At 38.4% G+C, this 18353-nt stretch overlaps 1 protein-coding gene across 1 annotated transcript; it reads right to left on the reverse strand.

Moving 5' to 3' along the window:
• Window positions 1-2938: 2938 nt before the first annotated feature.
• LOC114050205 (microtubule-associated proteins 1A/1B light chain 3C-like) lies at window positions 2939-10063 on the reverse strand. The gene is made up of 4 exons (XM_027871843.1): window positions 9957-10063; window positions 9790-9845; window positions 9471-9577; window positions 2939-3734 (listed from the first exon to the last, which is right to left on the reverse strand). The coding sequence occupies exons 1-4, from the start codon at window positions 10012-10014 to the stop codon at window positions 3494-3496; spliced, it is 462 nt and encodes a 153-aa protein (XP_027727644.1). The 5' UTR covers window positions 10015-10063; the 3' UTR covers window positions 2939-3493.
• Window positions 10064-18353: the final 8290 nt, after the last annotated feature.

Consider the following 18353-nt stretch of genomic DNA (forward strand, 5'->3'; position numbering starts at 1 on the left):
GAACAGCCCTATATCCATTACAATACACGTCTTCTCGCCTAGCAGCACTTTTGGGAGGTTGGCAAAAAACTTGAAACAAAGAAGGTGCCCATTGCTTGGGGGAATGACTGAATAAATTATGGTATAAGAATTGTGTCTGAAGACAGGGAAGAATGAAAAATTCGGAGAAACATGGGAAGATTTGTATGAATTATTTGAGGAGCCAGGTGGACAACATGCACAAATACTGTAATAATGCAAGTGTAACCTCACCCCCTCCCCTCCCCAAAAAAGAAGCCAAAATATTGGGCAGTTGTAATGACTCCTTCTTTTGTTAGCTGGGTGGGGAACCTCTGGGCATAGACTGTCAGATTGAGTCACTATTTTTCTTGGTTACCAGGAAGGGCATATCTGGAGATCACTGGCATAAAAACAAAAGAAATTAATAAAAAGCTAAAGAAGACGATTTGGGTGTGGTATACCTTTGAGACCACGGGCTAGGCAAGCTTAAAGACTAAAAAGGTGAGAGGTTTGCAGTCATTCCCACTTAAATTTAAAAAACAGTGAAAAAAGAAAGCCTCTATTGGGCAGGGAGGGTCTCCTGGATCATTTCCAAGGAGGAACTAATTCCTTGTTGACCAGAAGTTTCCTAGAGTATTAGGTCTTCCTTGGAAGCAATCCAGGAGGTTTCTGGTCTTAACCATGGGTTTTCTACTTTCACTGCTTCCTAAACTTGACTGTTCAAGTGTAGGATCTTGAAAATTTAGGACAAAGAGAAAGTACCATGATTTTTCATAGCAGACAGTAAATTTGAGGAATCCATGGCTTCTAGGAGGTAATGGGGGCCAAAATATAGATTCAGGAAGGATTTGGATGAATTGTGGATGACTGATTCCTAAGAGCTTATTAAGAGAATCTAGAAATATTTGAAAGTATGTCTCTGGCCTCCAGACACTGACATCATAAAGCACAAGAGGTGCTTTCACCAAATATCTCTTAGTGACAATGTCAAAGACAGAATACTGGCCTGGATGGGCAAATTCAGTAAATATTGTGTATTATGTATAAGACGATGGGGATACAAAGGTTAAAAAGAAAAGAAAACACTCCAAACCTCTGATCTTCGAAGAGTTTATGGTCTATTGATTTTCCTTAAAATCTCATTTCTTCATGTTATTTATCTACAGAAAGTTTCAAGAGAGGCTTGAAGAATTCACATGGACTCTTTCCTTTTGGAACTAAAAAAAATGACCAGGTCATTTTTAGACAGAACTGAACAGTAAGACATCACCCTTAGATTCCTGAAAAGTAGGCGATTTCTACTATCAAATACATTCAAAAATTAGTTTTGGATAGTAAAGCCTGGGGTAAGCAACATATGACTATATATTTTGATGTCAAATAAAAGTCCCATTCATCCTATATGGACTTTGATGGTGGGGCGGTGGGGGGGGGCCCTCAAGAATTGTGTTAATAGTTTACATAGCCCAATGAGCAAAACATCTGACACCTGATTAAGAATTCAGTTCAGTTTTCCTCTGTGATCATTTTCCTCCTCTCCCATCTATTCTTCTGTGATTTACCAATTTTATAATACAAAAAGCTGTGGCCTAGTTCATTATTTTTTAAGCAGGAGTACTGTAGATAGGCCAATTTTACTTGATATTGAGAGAAATGATTATTAATAATCAATGATTTGGGGGGATCCAGAGTTCTCCCCTTTTTTCTAAAGTCCTGATTTCAAAAGTTCAGTCTCTTGAAGGATATTACTGATAATGAGAATAAACTAACTTTGTTAACACTCTTGTTCAGACCCCACCCAGATGGGGAAGCCATTGTGCTCTACTCAGGTTTGGGTGGGATAAATTCTTTGAATAGATTGTCCAAGGCTGGTGGTAACTTAGAATTAAATGATATACTCAAAGTTCCTTTGAATAGGTTCAGTTCCTCATTGTAATATTCATTGTCTCATTAATTTTAACCAATCAGAATTGATTGCCACCCTCTTCCAATGGGGATATAAGCAGTGAGGCCCTCCTCATCCCACCCGGCATGATTCTTTGGCCTAAGAGAGAGATGGCCAAATGACCATCTTCTTATTAAAATGAGGCATTATTAATAAAATGATTAAATTACCCAGAAATTATATCTCTTGATCCTTTTAAAATGACACAATGTAAAGAAAATCATGGATGTAGTTAGTGTTATCCAAAAGTAGAATGGGTTGCCTTGGTAAGGTAGTGAGTTACCCCCTCGTTGAAAGTTTTCACGTGGCTACTGGAAGTCCAGTTATCAAGTATGTTGTAAGAAAGGACTCAGGTTCCCTGCATGATCTCTGAGGTCCCTTTTGACTCTGAGATTCTGTTTGTAAGAACAGAACAATGAAAGAGGAAGGCAGGGCAGGAAAAATAGCATTAAATGAACTTAAAAATACCTGGCCAAGGTATCCCTATATTTGGAAAGATTTAGAGATTGTAGTATTAGTTTAATGTTATGATGGATAGGGTCATTAGAAATCTCTCAGGTGTCCAACAATGGATATTGGACAGGAAACTCACTCTCTGAGAATGATGTCCTTTCCTGAAACAGACTTTAAAATAAGCCAACAAATAACTACCACTACCAACCTTGTCCCCCTCCCCCTCAAAAAAAAAAAAACAACCAAAAAACGAACTGGGGCTTGTCCTGATAACACCACCAAAGTGATTTATTTGGTAAGTTTTCAAGCAATTCAAGCAAGTAGTTTAAAGGAGCAGGGATGTTTCAGGAGATAAAGCCATCATATGTGGCGATTCAACAGAAGTGAAACGTCTCAAAGGCTACATGTTGGAGGCACTGATTAGAGCAGGGAGACTAGAAGATGGACTTAAAGCTGTGGCCAGGGATTACACAGTAGTAGTACAGATTTGGTGTTTGGACATTGGAGGATTTTTAAAAAATGGTTTTGAATTTTGAGCAGTCATGAATTTGGGACTGTGTGGGGAGCAATACAAAGGACCAGATGATTAATTATTGAAATAAACCAGCAAAAACTTTAATAAATGCAAACTTTGCAGATATGTTTTAAACAGGATTTCCTGAGCTACAGGGATTTTTTTTTTAACCAGGCAGAGACAACTTGTAGGACAGAGATTCTCTATAGTCTCAGAGGATTTAAGTATAGTCTTTTCTTAAAGTGTGGCACAGGACAGAGGATGCCTCCATTCAAGTTTCTCCCTACTCTGTAGAAGTGTTTGTCATTTAAACAATTTCAACTTCCATTCTTCTCTTCTTCAATGAGATTATATGAGGCATTATATAAAGTAACCCATTCCCATTCTGAAAAACAGAGGCTTGATTTACAATAATATTTTCTAAGGGCTTTACACTTTTTTTTAAATGACCAAAACAAAACAGATGCTTGGATTTTGTTCATTGGTTCTATTCAGTTTATGGCAGCACAGCCTCTTTTTCACTGGAGAAAACAAATCCCACTTGTCAGAGTTTGTTGAATCAATTAAAGGACAGTTACCTCCTAACCAGATGTGGGCTGAAGGTGTTTGCAGGAGCCTGGGCCAAAGCTCCGCTGCAACTCAGGGTTGGCCACGAGTAATGGGCAGCCAAACATCTCCTGGGAGGCATATGTCATATACACAAAACCATCTTCATCCTTGTAATCTCTGTAGATTTCTGCCATGGTCACACTCATGCTTGCTAAGCTCTTATTGTTCACCAGGAGGTAGAAAGCTTCAGTGGCTGTCAGAACCATGCGACTCCTAAGACAAGAAGGGAGGATAGAGTTAAGCCTGAGAATACAAAAGGCTACAGGTCTAAGAAGGAAGGAAATATGCATTTATTAAGCACTTACTATGAGAGAGGCACTGTGCTAAGCCCTTTACAAATATCTCATTTGATCCTCACAATAATCCTGGAAGGTAGGTGCTGTTATTATCATCTCCATTTTACAGTTGAGGAAACTGAGGCAAACAGAGGTCAAGGAACTGACCAGTGCATACAGCTAATGTCTGAGGCAGGATATGAAATCACATCTTCTGGATTCCAAGCCCAACACTCATTATCTAAGGTCCAAGGTTGGTATTACGAGTTCTGAGCCCTCCTTTTCATAAAATTATTTAGTGCTAGATGGGTCTTTAGAAATTATTTAGTTCAGTTCCTTCATTTTATATATAAAAATCATTAAGAGCTAGAGAAGGCAGCTTGGTTTAGTGGACAGAGAGCAGACTATAGTGTTTTGAAGACCAGGGTTCAAGTTCAAACTTTTCCTATTAGCTGAGCGACCTTGGGATGAGGAATTTGTATTTAATCTCTCAGTGATTCAGGCAGCCTTCTAAGACTGCATCGCACAGCAGGTCTGATCTGCCTTGGGAGAGGAAGTTTCCTTCAGAAGGAATTTCCTGCACCAATGAAATCATAGATCTGGTTAAAAAAAAACAAAAAACAAAAACAAAACCCAAACTAAACCAAAAACATTTATATGCTCTTTGAGATTTGTGGAGTGCTGTTCATGCTCTGGTTTGATTTTCACAATAATACTGTGAAGTTTTAAGTATTATTATTGGGGCAGCTAGGTGACTCAGTGGCTAGAGTGTCAAGGCTGGAGGCAGGAAGACCTGAGTTCAAATCTAGACTCTAACATGTATTAGCTGTGTGACCCTGGGCAAGTCACTTAACCCTGTTTGCCTCAACTACTCCTCTGTAAAGTGAGCTGGAGAAGATATTCAGTATCTTTGCCAAGAAAATCCCAAATAGGGTCACATAGAGTAAGATATCACTGAAAATGATTGAACACCATGCACACATGTTATTATTATTTCTGTTTTAATGATAATAGCTAGCATTTAATAGAATACTTTAAGTATTGTAAACATTTGCACATATGATCTCTTTTAATTCTCACAACCACCATGAAAGGCACGTGCTATTATTATCCCCATTTTATAGACAGAAAACTAGGTTAAGAGGGTTAAAGGTTACATAGCTAAGTAAGTGTCTGAGACCAGGATCTGAACTCGGGTCTCCCTGATAAGTCTAGTGACCTTTCTGCTTCATGTCCTCGATGCCTTATTTTACTACGGAGGAAGCTGATGCTCCTTGTCCTTGGTCATATAACTCAGCAGCTTTAGAGGATGGACTCAAACCTAAGTTTTCCTGACTTCAAGTTAAGCATTCTTTTGACTGCACAATGGAAGAAACTGAGACCCAGAAAAGTGTGTGAGTGTGTGTGTGTGTGTGTGTGTGCGCGTGTGTGTGTGCGCGTTATGTTACATAATAAAGAGCAGAATATAACTGTGAACCCAGGTATTCTGACTCCAACTGCAGAGCTTTTTATGTACACTATGAGAAAGGAGTACCCCCTCCCATTTTATGTCTTTTATTTTTTTTTAATTTAATTTTATTTTGTTTAGGCAATGGGGTTAAGTAACTTGCCCAGGACCACACAGCTAGTAAGTGTTATGTGTCTAAGGCCAGATTTGAACTCAGGTCCTCCTGAATCCAGGGCTGGTGCTCTATCCACTTCACCACCTAGCTGCCCTAACCCTCCCATTTTAAAGGGTTGATTGAGCATTAATGGTACCTGTGTTTCCTTTCACTTGACCCATGGAGGATACAACCCAAACTAATTCTGCTCAACAAGTATTTGAATATCTATGTAACCATCTCTTAAAATACTACCATATATTTATATGACACTTTTATCTTTTTGAGGAAATATTCACATCTAGTATTTCATCTGGGACTCAGAACAATCTTGTAGGGCGAATATTAACACCTCATAACACCGAAGAGAAAAACAAGACTCGGGAAATGATCTGTCTATAAGGCATCTAGGTGGCACATTAGATAGCACACTAGGCATGGCCATGTTCAAATCCAGCCTCAGACACTTCCTAGCTGTGTGACCCTGGGTAAGCTTGCTCTCTGTCTGCTTCAGTTTCCTCAGCTGTAAAGTGAGGATGAAAATAGCACCTAACTCCCAGGGTTTTTGTGAGGATGAAATGGGATTATGTTTGTAGACTGTTTAGCAAAGTGCCTGGCACATAGTAGATGCTTAACAAATACTTTTGACCTTCTTTCCTGTTGTCACACAATTAGTGGCAGAGCAGAGACTAGAACCCTGGGTTCCTAATTTCCAACCGTAGCTTCTTTTCTCCAGATTACACTGGGGCCTTTCTGTCATGATCTTTAAAAAATTTGAATTTTTTTTTCCACATCATGTTCATTCCCAAATATATCCTTCTCCCTTCCCTCTTTAGCTTGTCATCTATCCTTTGTAACAAAGGAGAAAAAAAAAACATATTTCAACAAAACCAACCAACACATCAACCTGATCAGGACATTTATACAATATTACATACTCATAGACACTCCCACCCCCACACACCTCTGCAAAGTAGGGGAGGGGGAGCTTCTTTCTTATCTCTTTTCCAGGGTCAAGCTTGGTAATTAAAATTTCTATCAAGTTCTTTTGAAAAGCAGCCACAGCCACCATAAGGCTTCCTACCCCATGGTTAAGATCCTGCCTCTGATTGTGTGACCCTGGGTAAGTTACATAACCTCTTAGGACTTTAGGGAGCCTTCTAAAACTCTTAAGTTTCAGCACTTGGACCTGCACTGATAGAGGAAGTTTCCTGATAGCAAATGAGACCACAGTTACAGTCCCTATCCTTATGTCTACTATTATCTGGGTAAGATGGGCAAGGCCATTCTCTAGTTAACTGAGAAAGAAAATAGAGACAACATAGACTGCTCAGAAATGTTAAATAAACAAGCAATTTTTGCCATGAACTTATAAGTCCTCTCTTTAACCAATACATTTCAGTTCTGCCCCTCCAAACATTTCTGTCAGAATTGTTAAAATCGGAACAAGTATGTTCAGGGAAGGAGAGAAACTGGGCACCTGGATAAACCCAGGAGAGCCACCAGTGTTTAGCTCAACCTATGGCCTTAACTCTACATTTAAAACAAACAACCATTTTTTTCTGTTAAACACTCTAGCGTAATTTGGGAGAAGTCACTGTTGGCATTTGAGCTGGCAGCTGGTGATGACAAATTCTAATTCTGTCACCGTCTGGTGGTAAACACCTGTAATCGTTGCCATAGAGAGACTGAGGCTGGTTAATCGAGAATTCTGAGCCACAACAGAGCTAAAGGAAGAGGAAGGGGATAAAAATTTAGACAGTGCCTACTATGTGCCAGGCATGGTGCCAACTTCTTCAAAAAAATTTCATTTGACCATCATAGCAACCCTGTGACCCATTTTACATTTGAGGAAACAGAGGCAAATAGAGGTCAAGTAATTTTCCTCAAAGTCTCACCTACTCTGTGTCTGAGACTGTATTTGAACTCAGGGTTTCCTGACTTCATGCCCAGCACTCTATTCACTGGCTGCCTTTAAGCCCCATGAGTGTCCACACCAAGTATGGTGCAAAGATGATAACAATAACCATAGTAATAATAGCTAGCATTTTTATAGCATTTTAAAGTTTGCAAAGCACTTTATGAATATTATATCCTCACAACAACCCTGGGAGGTAGGTGTTATTATTATCATCCCCATTTTACAGATGAGAAAACTGAGGTACAGAGAGGTGAAGTGATTTACTCAGGGTCACACAACTACTAAGTGTCTGAGGCAGGATTGAATTCAGGTATTCCTGACTCCAGGTCCAGTACTCTTATCTAGGACAGAGGGCCAACAGGCTGCTTAAGGAATAGTGATCCACCTAGGAGGGAAAAACAAGGCAGGTGAAAATTTCAGTGCCAATTAACAGTAGGTCAGCTCATGATTGGCAATTGCACTTCCTTTCTGGGTGAGATAGGGAGACCTAGTATCAGAAAAAAAAATTCTAATTATTAACCCTCTGCTTCCTCCCAATCACAAATATAATATGGAAGACCATACTAAGGAAAACACAAACTAGTCAATACGACTGCTGCCTCCTTCCAAAAATAAGGAGAGTGTTGTCTTCCCTTTTTAATTTTCTTGACCTCATTTATGGTATATTCCTGTTAAAAATGTCATGTTTTGTTATGAATTTAACCATCATTGGCTCACACAAGCATTTTAATATACAAGCACAAGGAATAAGATTGCATAAGAAATTCCAGTCATATTCTGCCTTACATTACACTTATGTGTGTACACATGATACTGTTACTTCTTGGTAAACTCTTTGGCACAGGCTATTATGGTGTTACGCTTGTAGCACCAGCTGCTTGGTAGAGTGCCTCTAACATAATAGATGCTTAAGCAGTGATCATTGAATGAGATGTTGGGAGAAAACTGCTTATTTAAGTTACAAAACTTCCCAAGGAAAGTCCCTAGTTTCTTTTTTTTTTTTTTTGGTGGAGAATTATACAGTAAACCATATTTACTTAGCTCCTAGACATCTATTTTTAGCTTCAAGTACTTTTTATTGAATCTATATGTTGGGTGATGATGTGCTTAGCACAGTGCCTGACACATAGTAGGTACTTCATGAATGTTTACTGATTGATGGATAGCCAAGGAAGCTTGGGTCATTGGAATAGACACTATCTCTCAAGTCTGAGGAGCTGGTTTCAAATCCTAACTTTGATGTTCACTCTGTGTATGGTTTCAGACAAGCCATCTAACTTCCATGGTTCTCAGTTTCCTCATCTGTTAAATGTGGGGACTGAAGTAGATGGCCTCCTACTTCCATTCCATCTAGAGTTCTATGATCCTGTGTGCCAATTCCACCTCTTTATGCTTGGTTTCAAGAAGGCAATTGTGTTTTCTGTTCCTTCACTTCTACCTTCTTTTGTTGATGGAGAAAGTAAGGGAAAAGGGTAATAGAATCCTCTAGCATATGGTGGAGGTAGCAGGTACTACTACTCTAAGGTGCTCTGGATTTTTTTTTTTTTGAGACACAGAGAAGGACAGTCACATTAAGGCACAGAGACATGCAGAGATAGATACAGACACATGCCAACAGAGGCACCCGAAGAGACGTGTAGACACACAGTCATATACTGAGAAAACACATAGAGACAAAAAGACACAGCCACATACAGAAATACATACAGACATATAGAGGGAGCCAGACAAACAGAAGGAGACAGAGAGTACACAGTAAGTAGTTATGAATTTTTAATGAAGTCAGAGTGACTTGAAAGAGTAGGCTTGCACTAAGCTCTGGATAGCTTTCTTTTGAATTCTGGAACAAATTCCAAAAGGGGGGGGAAAAAAAGGTCTTGTTAGGTATTTTAAAAAAAAAGCACCTGTGACTTTAGGATAACTCAAGTAATGCTCTCTTTAGGTACCTCAGGCTGGGGCTCTCCAACCTAGGATTCTCCAAGAGGTTAAGTACAAGTTCAACATTTCCTGGCCACCCTGAAGAGAAAGGGTGAATCACAGACAGACTCCCCCTCCTAGAGCCTGTCCAAGAGAAGCACGAAAGCGGTCCTCTCCCTGCCTCCTCCCACCCCTCCCGTACATAGAGAGCGGTATCTCTAGTTTTGCTACCTACCTAATGATAGTTAGAAACTGAGTCATGGTCAGCTCCTGAGGAACGAGGAATTTGGTTTTGTCCAGCGGGGGAAGGTATTTCTCCTTCTGATAACGTTCAACTATCACCTGTTAAAACGTTTAAACATAAATTGAACCAAGGCCAGCTGCTCCCTTCTGAGCGGAACGGAATACGATCCCTTGCCTGTAAGCACTGAGTTCATGTGGGAGTTGGTGGGAGGGTATATCACGGGGCTCTGTGGTTGTTCCAATATTCTACTGATCAGGGCTCACGGCAGTACCATTACACCACCCACCTTCTACAACAGGGACCTCCTTACCGGTATCTTGCTTGGGAACTTTGCACGGATCCCAGCAACTTCCTCTTTTCTGGTTGCTGTAAAAGTGTAAATGGCACACGAAGAGTTAATCAGACAAATGAATGAAGTCTGTATTCATCCTTTCCCCTCGTTTCCCACCTCTCTAGGAGGATCCCCCTGAGCTGTACCTAAACTTTTCCGTTGCTTGAAAGGTCGAATGGATTGGCTTTTCTGCTGAGGTTGCATTTTATTCAACTGGTTTTCTGTGAGGATTGACTTAATGCAAATTTTAAAATTCCCCAGTAACTAAGGGCTATGCTATTTCTTTTTCTCCAGCTGCTTTCAAACTGTCTGCAAGAGCCTAATGAAGTACCTTATATAGTCCTGGGTGTGACATCATGCTTTCCCCCTCCCCTTCCCCCCCACACCCCCACCCCTCACAACCCAAACCCACAGTCTGTGAAGTAGAGGTCAGCCTCACAGATGTATATGGAAAAGTGGGTCTGTTTTGTTAGTCAGAGAAAGTCCAAAGTTGCTTTGCTTATTATCAGAGAATATTTTCCCCTCTAAGGCTAAAGAAATGAAGGCATCATTATACCACTATCGTCCTACCTAACCTATTCCATGAAACTTCAGAGGTGAAAATCCCTTATACTAAAGCTCTTTGGGTATTTCAATAACTCCTCTTGGGTGGAGTCCAAGATTAAGCTACCTTTATACTCTATTCTGATCTAGAGTTGTGTTATAGCAAAGTTCTACTTTGAGTTTGCTCTCTAATCTAGCGTATCATTTTCCCCTCATAGAATCCTACTGAGGGACGGATGTCATAAGAGATGGAGGACAAGGATTGTTCCCAAGATTCCCTATTTTATAGATGAAGAATCTGAGCTAGTTAGTACCTTTTACTAGTAAACTTGAGAACCATCTTTGACTCATCTCTCTTCAACACCTGCATTTAATCAGTTGCCAAATCCTATTGATTCTTACTCTCAGGTCTTCTGCATCTCTCTTAATCTTTTTTTTTCTTTTCTTTTTTTTTTTGGTGAGGCATTGGGGTTAAGTGACTTGCCCAAGGTCACACAGCTAGTAAGTGTCAAGTGTCTGAGGCCAGACATCTTTCTTAATCTTATCCTTCACAGTGTTACCAGCCTAGTTCCGTTCTTCATTACCTTACTGATAAGATTATTGCAATAACCTTCTAAATGATCTTTCTGCCTTAGTTTTTTCCCTCACCCTAAATATATAAATCTGATATTTTAACTATTTTATATGAACATGTAAATATCCTATGGCCAAAGTCTTCCTTAAATCATGTTATTCCTTACTCAAAAATCTTTAATAACTCTGTACTGCTTTTAGCATAAAGTCTAAACTCCATTCATGCTGTACTCTATCCCACTTTCCTAGTCTTATGTTAGATTTCTCTTTTTAATTAACTTTATCCTTTAGCCAAACTGACCCCACTTGTCACTCCCTTACTAGATCCAGTCCTTTCCCATCTCTTTTCTTATAGAATCCCTTGTGCCTTGAATTTATTCTTTTTAACTCTATCTGATGAAATCCTTTCCAACCATAAAGGTATAATTCAGGTGCTAACTCCCCATAAAGCTTTCCCTTATTTTCTCTAGGTGAAAGTGATGCCTCTCTTGTTTAATCTCCTATGCAATCTTTGAATCTTTATATATGTACACACATATATTTGTATTATAGTAATGTTAGTAGGAAGTATTAGAGATATTTGTATACATATACCTTCTCTCCTATTAGACTATAACTACCTTGAGAGAAGAAATTGTATCATGAGGGACTAACTCAGTGCTCTACAAATTTGTCATTTAGTTGTTTCAGTCATGTCCTTCTTTGAAGATTTTCTTGGAAGATACTGGAGTGATTAGCCACTTCCTTTTCCAGCTCATTTTACAAATGAGGAAACTGAAGGAAACAGGTTACGTGCCCAGTGTCACACAGCTAGTAAGTCTTTGAGCCTAGATTTGGACTCCAGTCTTCCTGACTCCAGTCCCAGCTCATGGTCCACCTCGCTGCCCCTACTCTAACAAATAGCAGGTGTTTAATGCTTGTTAAATTAAATGGAATACATTTAATGAGACAAGAACCCAGGACTTTATACTCTCAACCTTTGTCTTTTCTTTTAGACCATGACTGGTGGTTCTGCTTTTATTGTGGTAGGGAACTTTGGATGAGGTACTTTTCCATCTCTATGTTTTTGCTTTTTATTCTCCCCCCCCCCACCTTGAATGTCTTTTTTTCTTCATCTGTTTAAGTCTTCTTAATTATCTTGCAAGTTCTTGAAATCTCACTTCATCCATGAAGTCTTTCCTGATTACTCCAACTCACAATGATTTCTCTTTTTTCCTAACTCCGATAGCACTTGCCAAATAAGGAAACTTTTGAATACATGTTTTATTTCCCCAACTACATAAGTTTGTTTAGAGTAGGAAACAGTTAAGTAAAACAACATTAAAGAATGATTGGACTGATACTTGCTATGTTAAATTTTAGTCTCTCTTTTTTTTCTGGTTTGTTAAAGGATGATGTATGTTCAATAAACTATTGATGATACTTATGATTTCATTTCTGGGGTATATTTTTTTCTAGAATTATATATTAAAGGATGATTGGGAGTTTGTATGATGTCCTGAAACAGATTTATGAATAAATATTTTTTTTAAAGTAAGAAATGATAGTTGTCTGTATTCTTTCACCATGTCTAGCATGGTGCCATGCATTTAATGGGCATTAGGTGCTCAGCGAGTATTTGTTGATTGTCATTTCTGTGCTTCCAATTGGGGCAAGGCTACTTCTCAAAGCAGCTCATTCCATTTTTGCATTTCTCCAATTAGAAGGCAATTTTGTTTACATAAAGACTAAATTTGCCTCTGTAATTTCTGCTCATTGTTTCTAGTTCTGCTGTCAGGGGCCAATCTGAACAAACTGAATTCCTCTTCTTCCAATATCATGTTTTCTCTTTTCCAGGCTAAATATCCCCTTTTTATTTAATCAATCCTCATAGGGCAAGAAATCAAAGTCCTTTACCATCCAGGCTACTCTCCTCTAGATTCTTTCCAGCTTACAGTGTCCTTTCTAAAATATAGCAATTCATTCATAACTACTCATTAGGTATATCCCTTCAATCAGGTCTACATCTAACTATATTACTGTGTGTCCTGGATCTCTACATTTCATCCACAACAACAGCCAAAAATGCTTTGCTAAAAATACAGGTTAAAAAAAAAAGATCTACCCTATTTCTCTGATCAAACCAGTCTAGTATATCTGTCATAAGGAAAAAGAGATGAGTTTGCCATAATTTGTCTTTTAAATGTGTGTTCAACATTATTTGACTACAAGCAATTGAACCATTCTCATGACATACTAGCACTCTTACCAACATATCCAGTCTTATGAACAAATGTAGCATGACTTGTTCTTGATGAAGCCAGGTTGGTTCTTTGTGATCACTGCTTCCTTTTATAAATGTCCCTAATCATTCATTTAATATTTTTTTTTCTAGAATTTTGCCAGGAATACAAGCCAAGCTTACCGGTCACAGTTTACAGACTCCATTTCCCCCCTTTTTCTGAAAATTGGGACTTTTTTTTTCACCTTTATAATGATCTTCTACTTCTTCACAAAAGGGAGGGTACTGCTTTCTCATATCTCTTCTTTGTGTCTGTGTGTTCAAGCTTAGCTGAAAGCATTCAGTTTAAATTGGGGTTGTTTATATTATTGTTATCATTGTGCATATTGTTTTCCTGGTCCTTCTTGCTTCACTTTGTAGCAGTTCATGTAAGTCTTCCTAAGCTCATCTGTAGTCTTCATACACATTTCTCCCAGAAGAATAATTTTTTGTTACAGTTACTTCCTACAATTTGTTTAGTACTTTTGTTCTAGTTCTTACCACAAAAAGTACTACAAGCAGTGTTTTGGTGTATGTGGAACCTATCTTTCTGCCTCTGACCTCCTTTTGGTATGTGCTTAGCATTTCTTGATTTGGCAAAGATCACTCAGTGCCTCAGCAAACACAGCTGTTCCTTCTGTCATGGACACAAGTTCACCTTGGTTTGGAATCAAGGATCTAATGGAACTATCTGTAGAAGCAGATGTTGAGGGGTATTAGAAAAAGAAATGATTAGAAAAAGAAGTGGGAAAAGAATGTCTAGATTTCAGTAGTGAAAGGACTCCAAGGCTGAACTGAGTTATCTGCCACAGAACTCTCTTCTTACTTCAGGAATCTTTCCAAGGGCTTTAACCCTGACTTTATAGATAGGCCAATGTGGGAATGGTATGATGTTTGTGGAAGTCTTCTGCTATAGTAGACAAGGCATAAATAGCAAGACTCAGATAAGACATGGTCCTAATTGTGCTAATGATATAATTAGTGAGAATTTTAAATTTTACAGAAAAAAATGCGTTAAATATTTTCTTTTCCTTCCTGGGTGTAACTCTAGGTATACCTGGAAAGAGTAATGGATTTTTTTTGGGTAGCAGAGACCTGGATTTAAATCCTACCTCTGATGCTCTATGGACAAGTCACTTTATCTGAGTCTTAGTTATCCAATCTCTAAAGCAGTCAATAATCCCTTTAGTACCCACCTCACTGGTTTGTAGTGAGAATTGAAGCAGAGAAGATATATAAAGGGATTTGTAAATTTAAATAACTGTATAAATGTCTATTGCTGTTATTATTATGTTATACTACTTGCCAGCAGAATTTCAGATCAATTAATTTTTTTTTTTTTTTGCTTAGGCAGTTGGGGTTAAGTGACTTGCCCAGGGTCACATAGCTAGTAAGTGTCAAGTGTTTGGTCTGAGGCCAGATTTAAACTCAGGTTCTCCTGCCTTCAGGACCGGTGCTCTATCCACTGCACCACCTAGCTGCTCCTCAGATCAATTAATTTAATTAAATACAGAAGATATTTCTCTAGTGTCAGATTGCAGCAGGAGCCAATTCTTGTTTCCATTTTAAAATCAACCACTGATTAATGGTTACTGAAGCTTAAAGTCTGCTCAGCTAACCTCTATAAATACTTAAGTTGGCTTCTACAGCAGCAACGATAGCAAAAGGTTCATTTATTTCAATATAAGACTCCTCGCAAGGGTTACTTGAATTTTTTCTTATGGTCATTGCAGCAAGGTTTAGTGTGCCCCAATGCACAGCCAGCTTGTGTGCCTGCCTCCTTGGCCACATGGATGCCTCAGTGCTCACATAGATACAGTCTCTTGTAGTCACTGCTTTTATAAAATCAGATATTAAAACTGGCATGTACAAAATAGATAAAATTAGTTGAGTCAAAATGCATTTATTACAAGCTATGTACCAGGCATTGTTGTAAGTGTTAGATACCACAAAGAAAGGCAAAAAGATGGTTCTTATCCTCAGAAAGTTTATAATCCAGTGTGGGCAATGACCTATAAACAACTATGTAGATATAAGCAAAATGCGGAGAAGATGGAAGGCACTTTTTGATAGAGGAAGGAATCAGCATCTGGGAGACATAGGAAAGTCTTCTTAGAATGGGTAGAATTTGAACTAAGTCTTGAAGGAAGTCAGGAAACTAATTCTATATTCTAGTGGGGAGACAATTAGTACAAAGGCATGGCATTCACCAATGGAGTTTCAAGGACTGCAAGTAGGCCAGTATGGCTGGTGTGGAGGAGAAAACAGTATAAGGAGGAAGACTGGAAATGTAGGAAGATTGTGGGCAAATAAGTTTGTATATGATTCTAGAATAGGGAGGAATTAAGCTAAGTGAGGCAGGATGGGGGGATGGTTACATAGTCAGGCCTACATTTTAGAAAAATCATCATGGCAGCTGAGTAGAGAATGGATTAAAATGGGGAGAGATTTGAGGAAGAGAGAGTAGTTAGAGGACCATTACTTGCATGTCAGAAGGGCTCTCCACTTACTTTCCATCATTTACAACATGCATAATGACATAAAACTCCAGTATTGGAAGTCAGTCAATTGAAAGTCAGGGAGGAATGGAGGACAAAAAGATTCAGCATAATCTAATCTGGGACTGGTTAGTTCTTTTTGAAATGACCTTGCCCCTATTTATTATTTCTGAATTTGCATATCCTTTCTTTCTTTCTTTTCTTTTTTTTTTTTTTTGTATTTACATTGTAGTAACCATTCAGAGAGCCCTAGTGGAATTATCCTTACCTGCCATTTCTTATCCTTTAAAGCAATTAACAAGTCAGTTGATCTCTCTGAGCCTCATCTGAAAAATGGGTACCTGCACTGCTGACCTTACCCTTACGGTCTGAAGAAAATACTTTGTAAATCTTAAAGAGATATTGAAATGAAAGTAATGAATTATTATTAATAATATAAAATGATAAAACTGCAATATTAGAAGTTTATAGTTATTATGCAGCAGTGAGATTGTTCTGTACTGAGAGGTTAGCTGTTTTTTAAGTCTGAATATAAAGAAACCTGAAGGATGCTCTAGCTAGAAACTGCTGAATTGTGAGCTGATATAGGGTAACTCCCCCAATAGTGGCCTGCACATTTATAGGACCCCAAGCAGCTGGTCCCAGTCATAACAGTGCCAAGGGTCCTATTAACATAAGGCCAAACTCTCCTTGTGTGAAGGCATCTTCTACATATGGAAGATAGAAACAAGAATAAGTAACTAAGCTCTGATCAAGACAATTCCAAAGGACCCATGATGAAAAATGTTGTCTGCCTCCAGAGAAAGAACCAATAAACTCTGAATGCAGATTGAAGCATACTTTTAAAAACTTTCTTTGCTTTTCTTTTCTTTGTATTTTCTTTTGCAACATGGCTAATATGGAAATATGTTTTATATGATTTCACATGCATAATTGGTATCAAATTACTTGCCTTCTCAAGGAGGAGGGGGAGGAGTGGGAGGGAGGAGAGAATTTGGAATTTAAAATAAAAAAAATTGTTAAATTTTTACATGTAATTGGGAAATATTTAATGAAATAAATAAAAACTTTAATTAAAATAATAAAACTGTAGCATGGTCTTATAAGAATCATGGCAGGAACTCAGCAGCTCAGAATGTACCAAGTCTGATGAGTTAGACTTCTATGGACAACAAAAATGGTTTAAAAATTATTATTATTATTCAGTTATGTTGGAGGACTTATGAAAGATCAAAGATGGGGTAAAATTATTTCTTGGGGTATATGGAATGATAATACTCTGTCTGGAGATCTGGGTTTCCATGATCTAAGCCTACTTGACCCAATCAAGTAAGCAAGCAACAAGCATTTATCAATGCTTATTATTCATTATTATTCATGTTCCAGGCACTGTGCTAGGCTCTGGGGATAGAAATAATAGAAAAGTCCAACAATCCCTGGCCTCAAGGAGCTTAGATTCTATCTTGCTGGTAGAATGGGATTCCACAGTCTGATCTCTTTACTCTTGATCCTAAGCTGCTAAGTGTCTCCAGACAAAATTGAGCTTCCACCACTGTATATTTGTGGAGAAGAATCATGGCTTAATACCTAAAGAGAAGGCTTCAGAGTCAAAAGGAACTGGGTTCAAGTTCCAGCTCTGATACCTCTCAGCACCTCAGGCAATTCTCCAAGACTACATGTTGTAGAGCAGGTACTTATCTGCATTGATAGTTTTCTAATTAACAATTCCCTATACCAGTGAAATTATACATCTGCTCCAAAAAATAAGTATACTTATATTATTTGCTCTAACAAATAAAATAAATACTATAGCTGGGCCCTCATTGTTGCTAGATAATTCTCTTACTCTATTTTTCTTGACTTCTTGTTCTATCTCATTTCTCACGCAGCTGCTTCAGATGTTTTTCTGTCTCTTCAAACCTCACTCCAGTCTCCTAAGGGAACTTACTCAATTTCTCTCACCCATTCTTCAAAACTTCTTAGTGTCATCATCCATTCCCTTTCATTTTCTTCTTACTTCAGAGAAATAGTTATCCCCTTACATACTTTTCACAATTCCTTTTCCTATTTGTTTGGTCTTATATCTTCCTGCTTCTTACAAGACCTTGTTTTAGCAATCATCCCCTCTTTTCTCATACATCTCCAATCTCTTCCTCTCTATTGGCTCCTTCCTTTCTGCCTATGCTTGCTTAGGTCTCCCTAAGCTTTCCCTTGACACCTCTACTCCCCCTAGCTAGCTACCACCTTATCTCTCTTCTTATCCTTATCACACTTCTTGAAAAGGTCATCTTTACTCAATGTCTCTACTGCCTCACCACCCACTCTCTCCTCAGGCACTTAAAATATGACTTCTATTCCATACTTTACTGAAACATTTCTCTTAGAGGTCAATAATGACCATCTTAGCAAATCTAATTGCTTGTTAAAGTCCTCATCTACCTAGGCTTTGTACCATCTCTTCCTGGATACCATCTCTTTCTTTGGCTTCAAAGATAATATATCCTCCTCCCTCACTGTATACCAATGATGTTGGTCTTTTTTTTTTAACTCAAGTGTAAGATTACACTTATCCATATTAAATTGAATCTAAAAATTTACAAAGTGAGCCTAGCATTCAAGACTGTTGACATCTTTTTGTATCCTATTACCCAATGTTATGTATGTTTCCT

This window comes from Vombatus ursinus, unplaced genomic scaffold (genome assembly GCF_900497805.2).
Source record: "Vombatus ursinus unplaced genomic scaffold, bare-nosed wombat genome assembly UNPS02014798.1, whole genome shotgun sequence".
Lineage (NCBI taxonomy): Eukaryota > Metazoa > Chordata > Mammalia > Diprotodontia > Vombatidae > Vombatus > Vombatus ursinus.

Coding starts and splice junctions, on each gene's coding strand:
- LOC114050205 (XM_027871843.1), bottom strand. CDS start 10,014: ATGCAACCTCAGCAGAAAAGCCAATCCATTCGACCTTTCAAGCAACGG. Junction 9,846..9,956: donor CAAGCAACGGAAAAGTTTAG/GTACAGCTCAGG, acceptor ACACTTTTACAG/CAACCAGAAAAGAGGAAGTT. Junction 3,735..9,470: donor CAGTTTCTAACTATCATTAG/GTAGGTAGCAAA, acceptor TTCTTGTCTTAG/GAGTCGCATGGTTCTGACAG.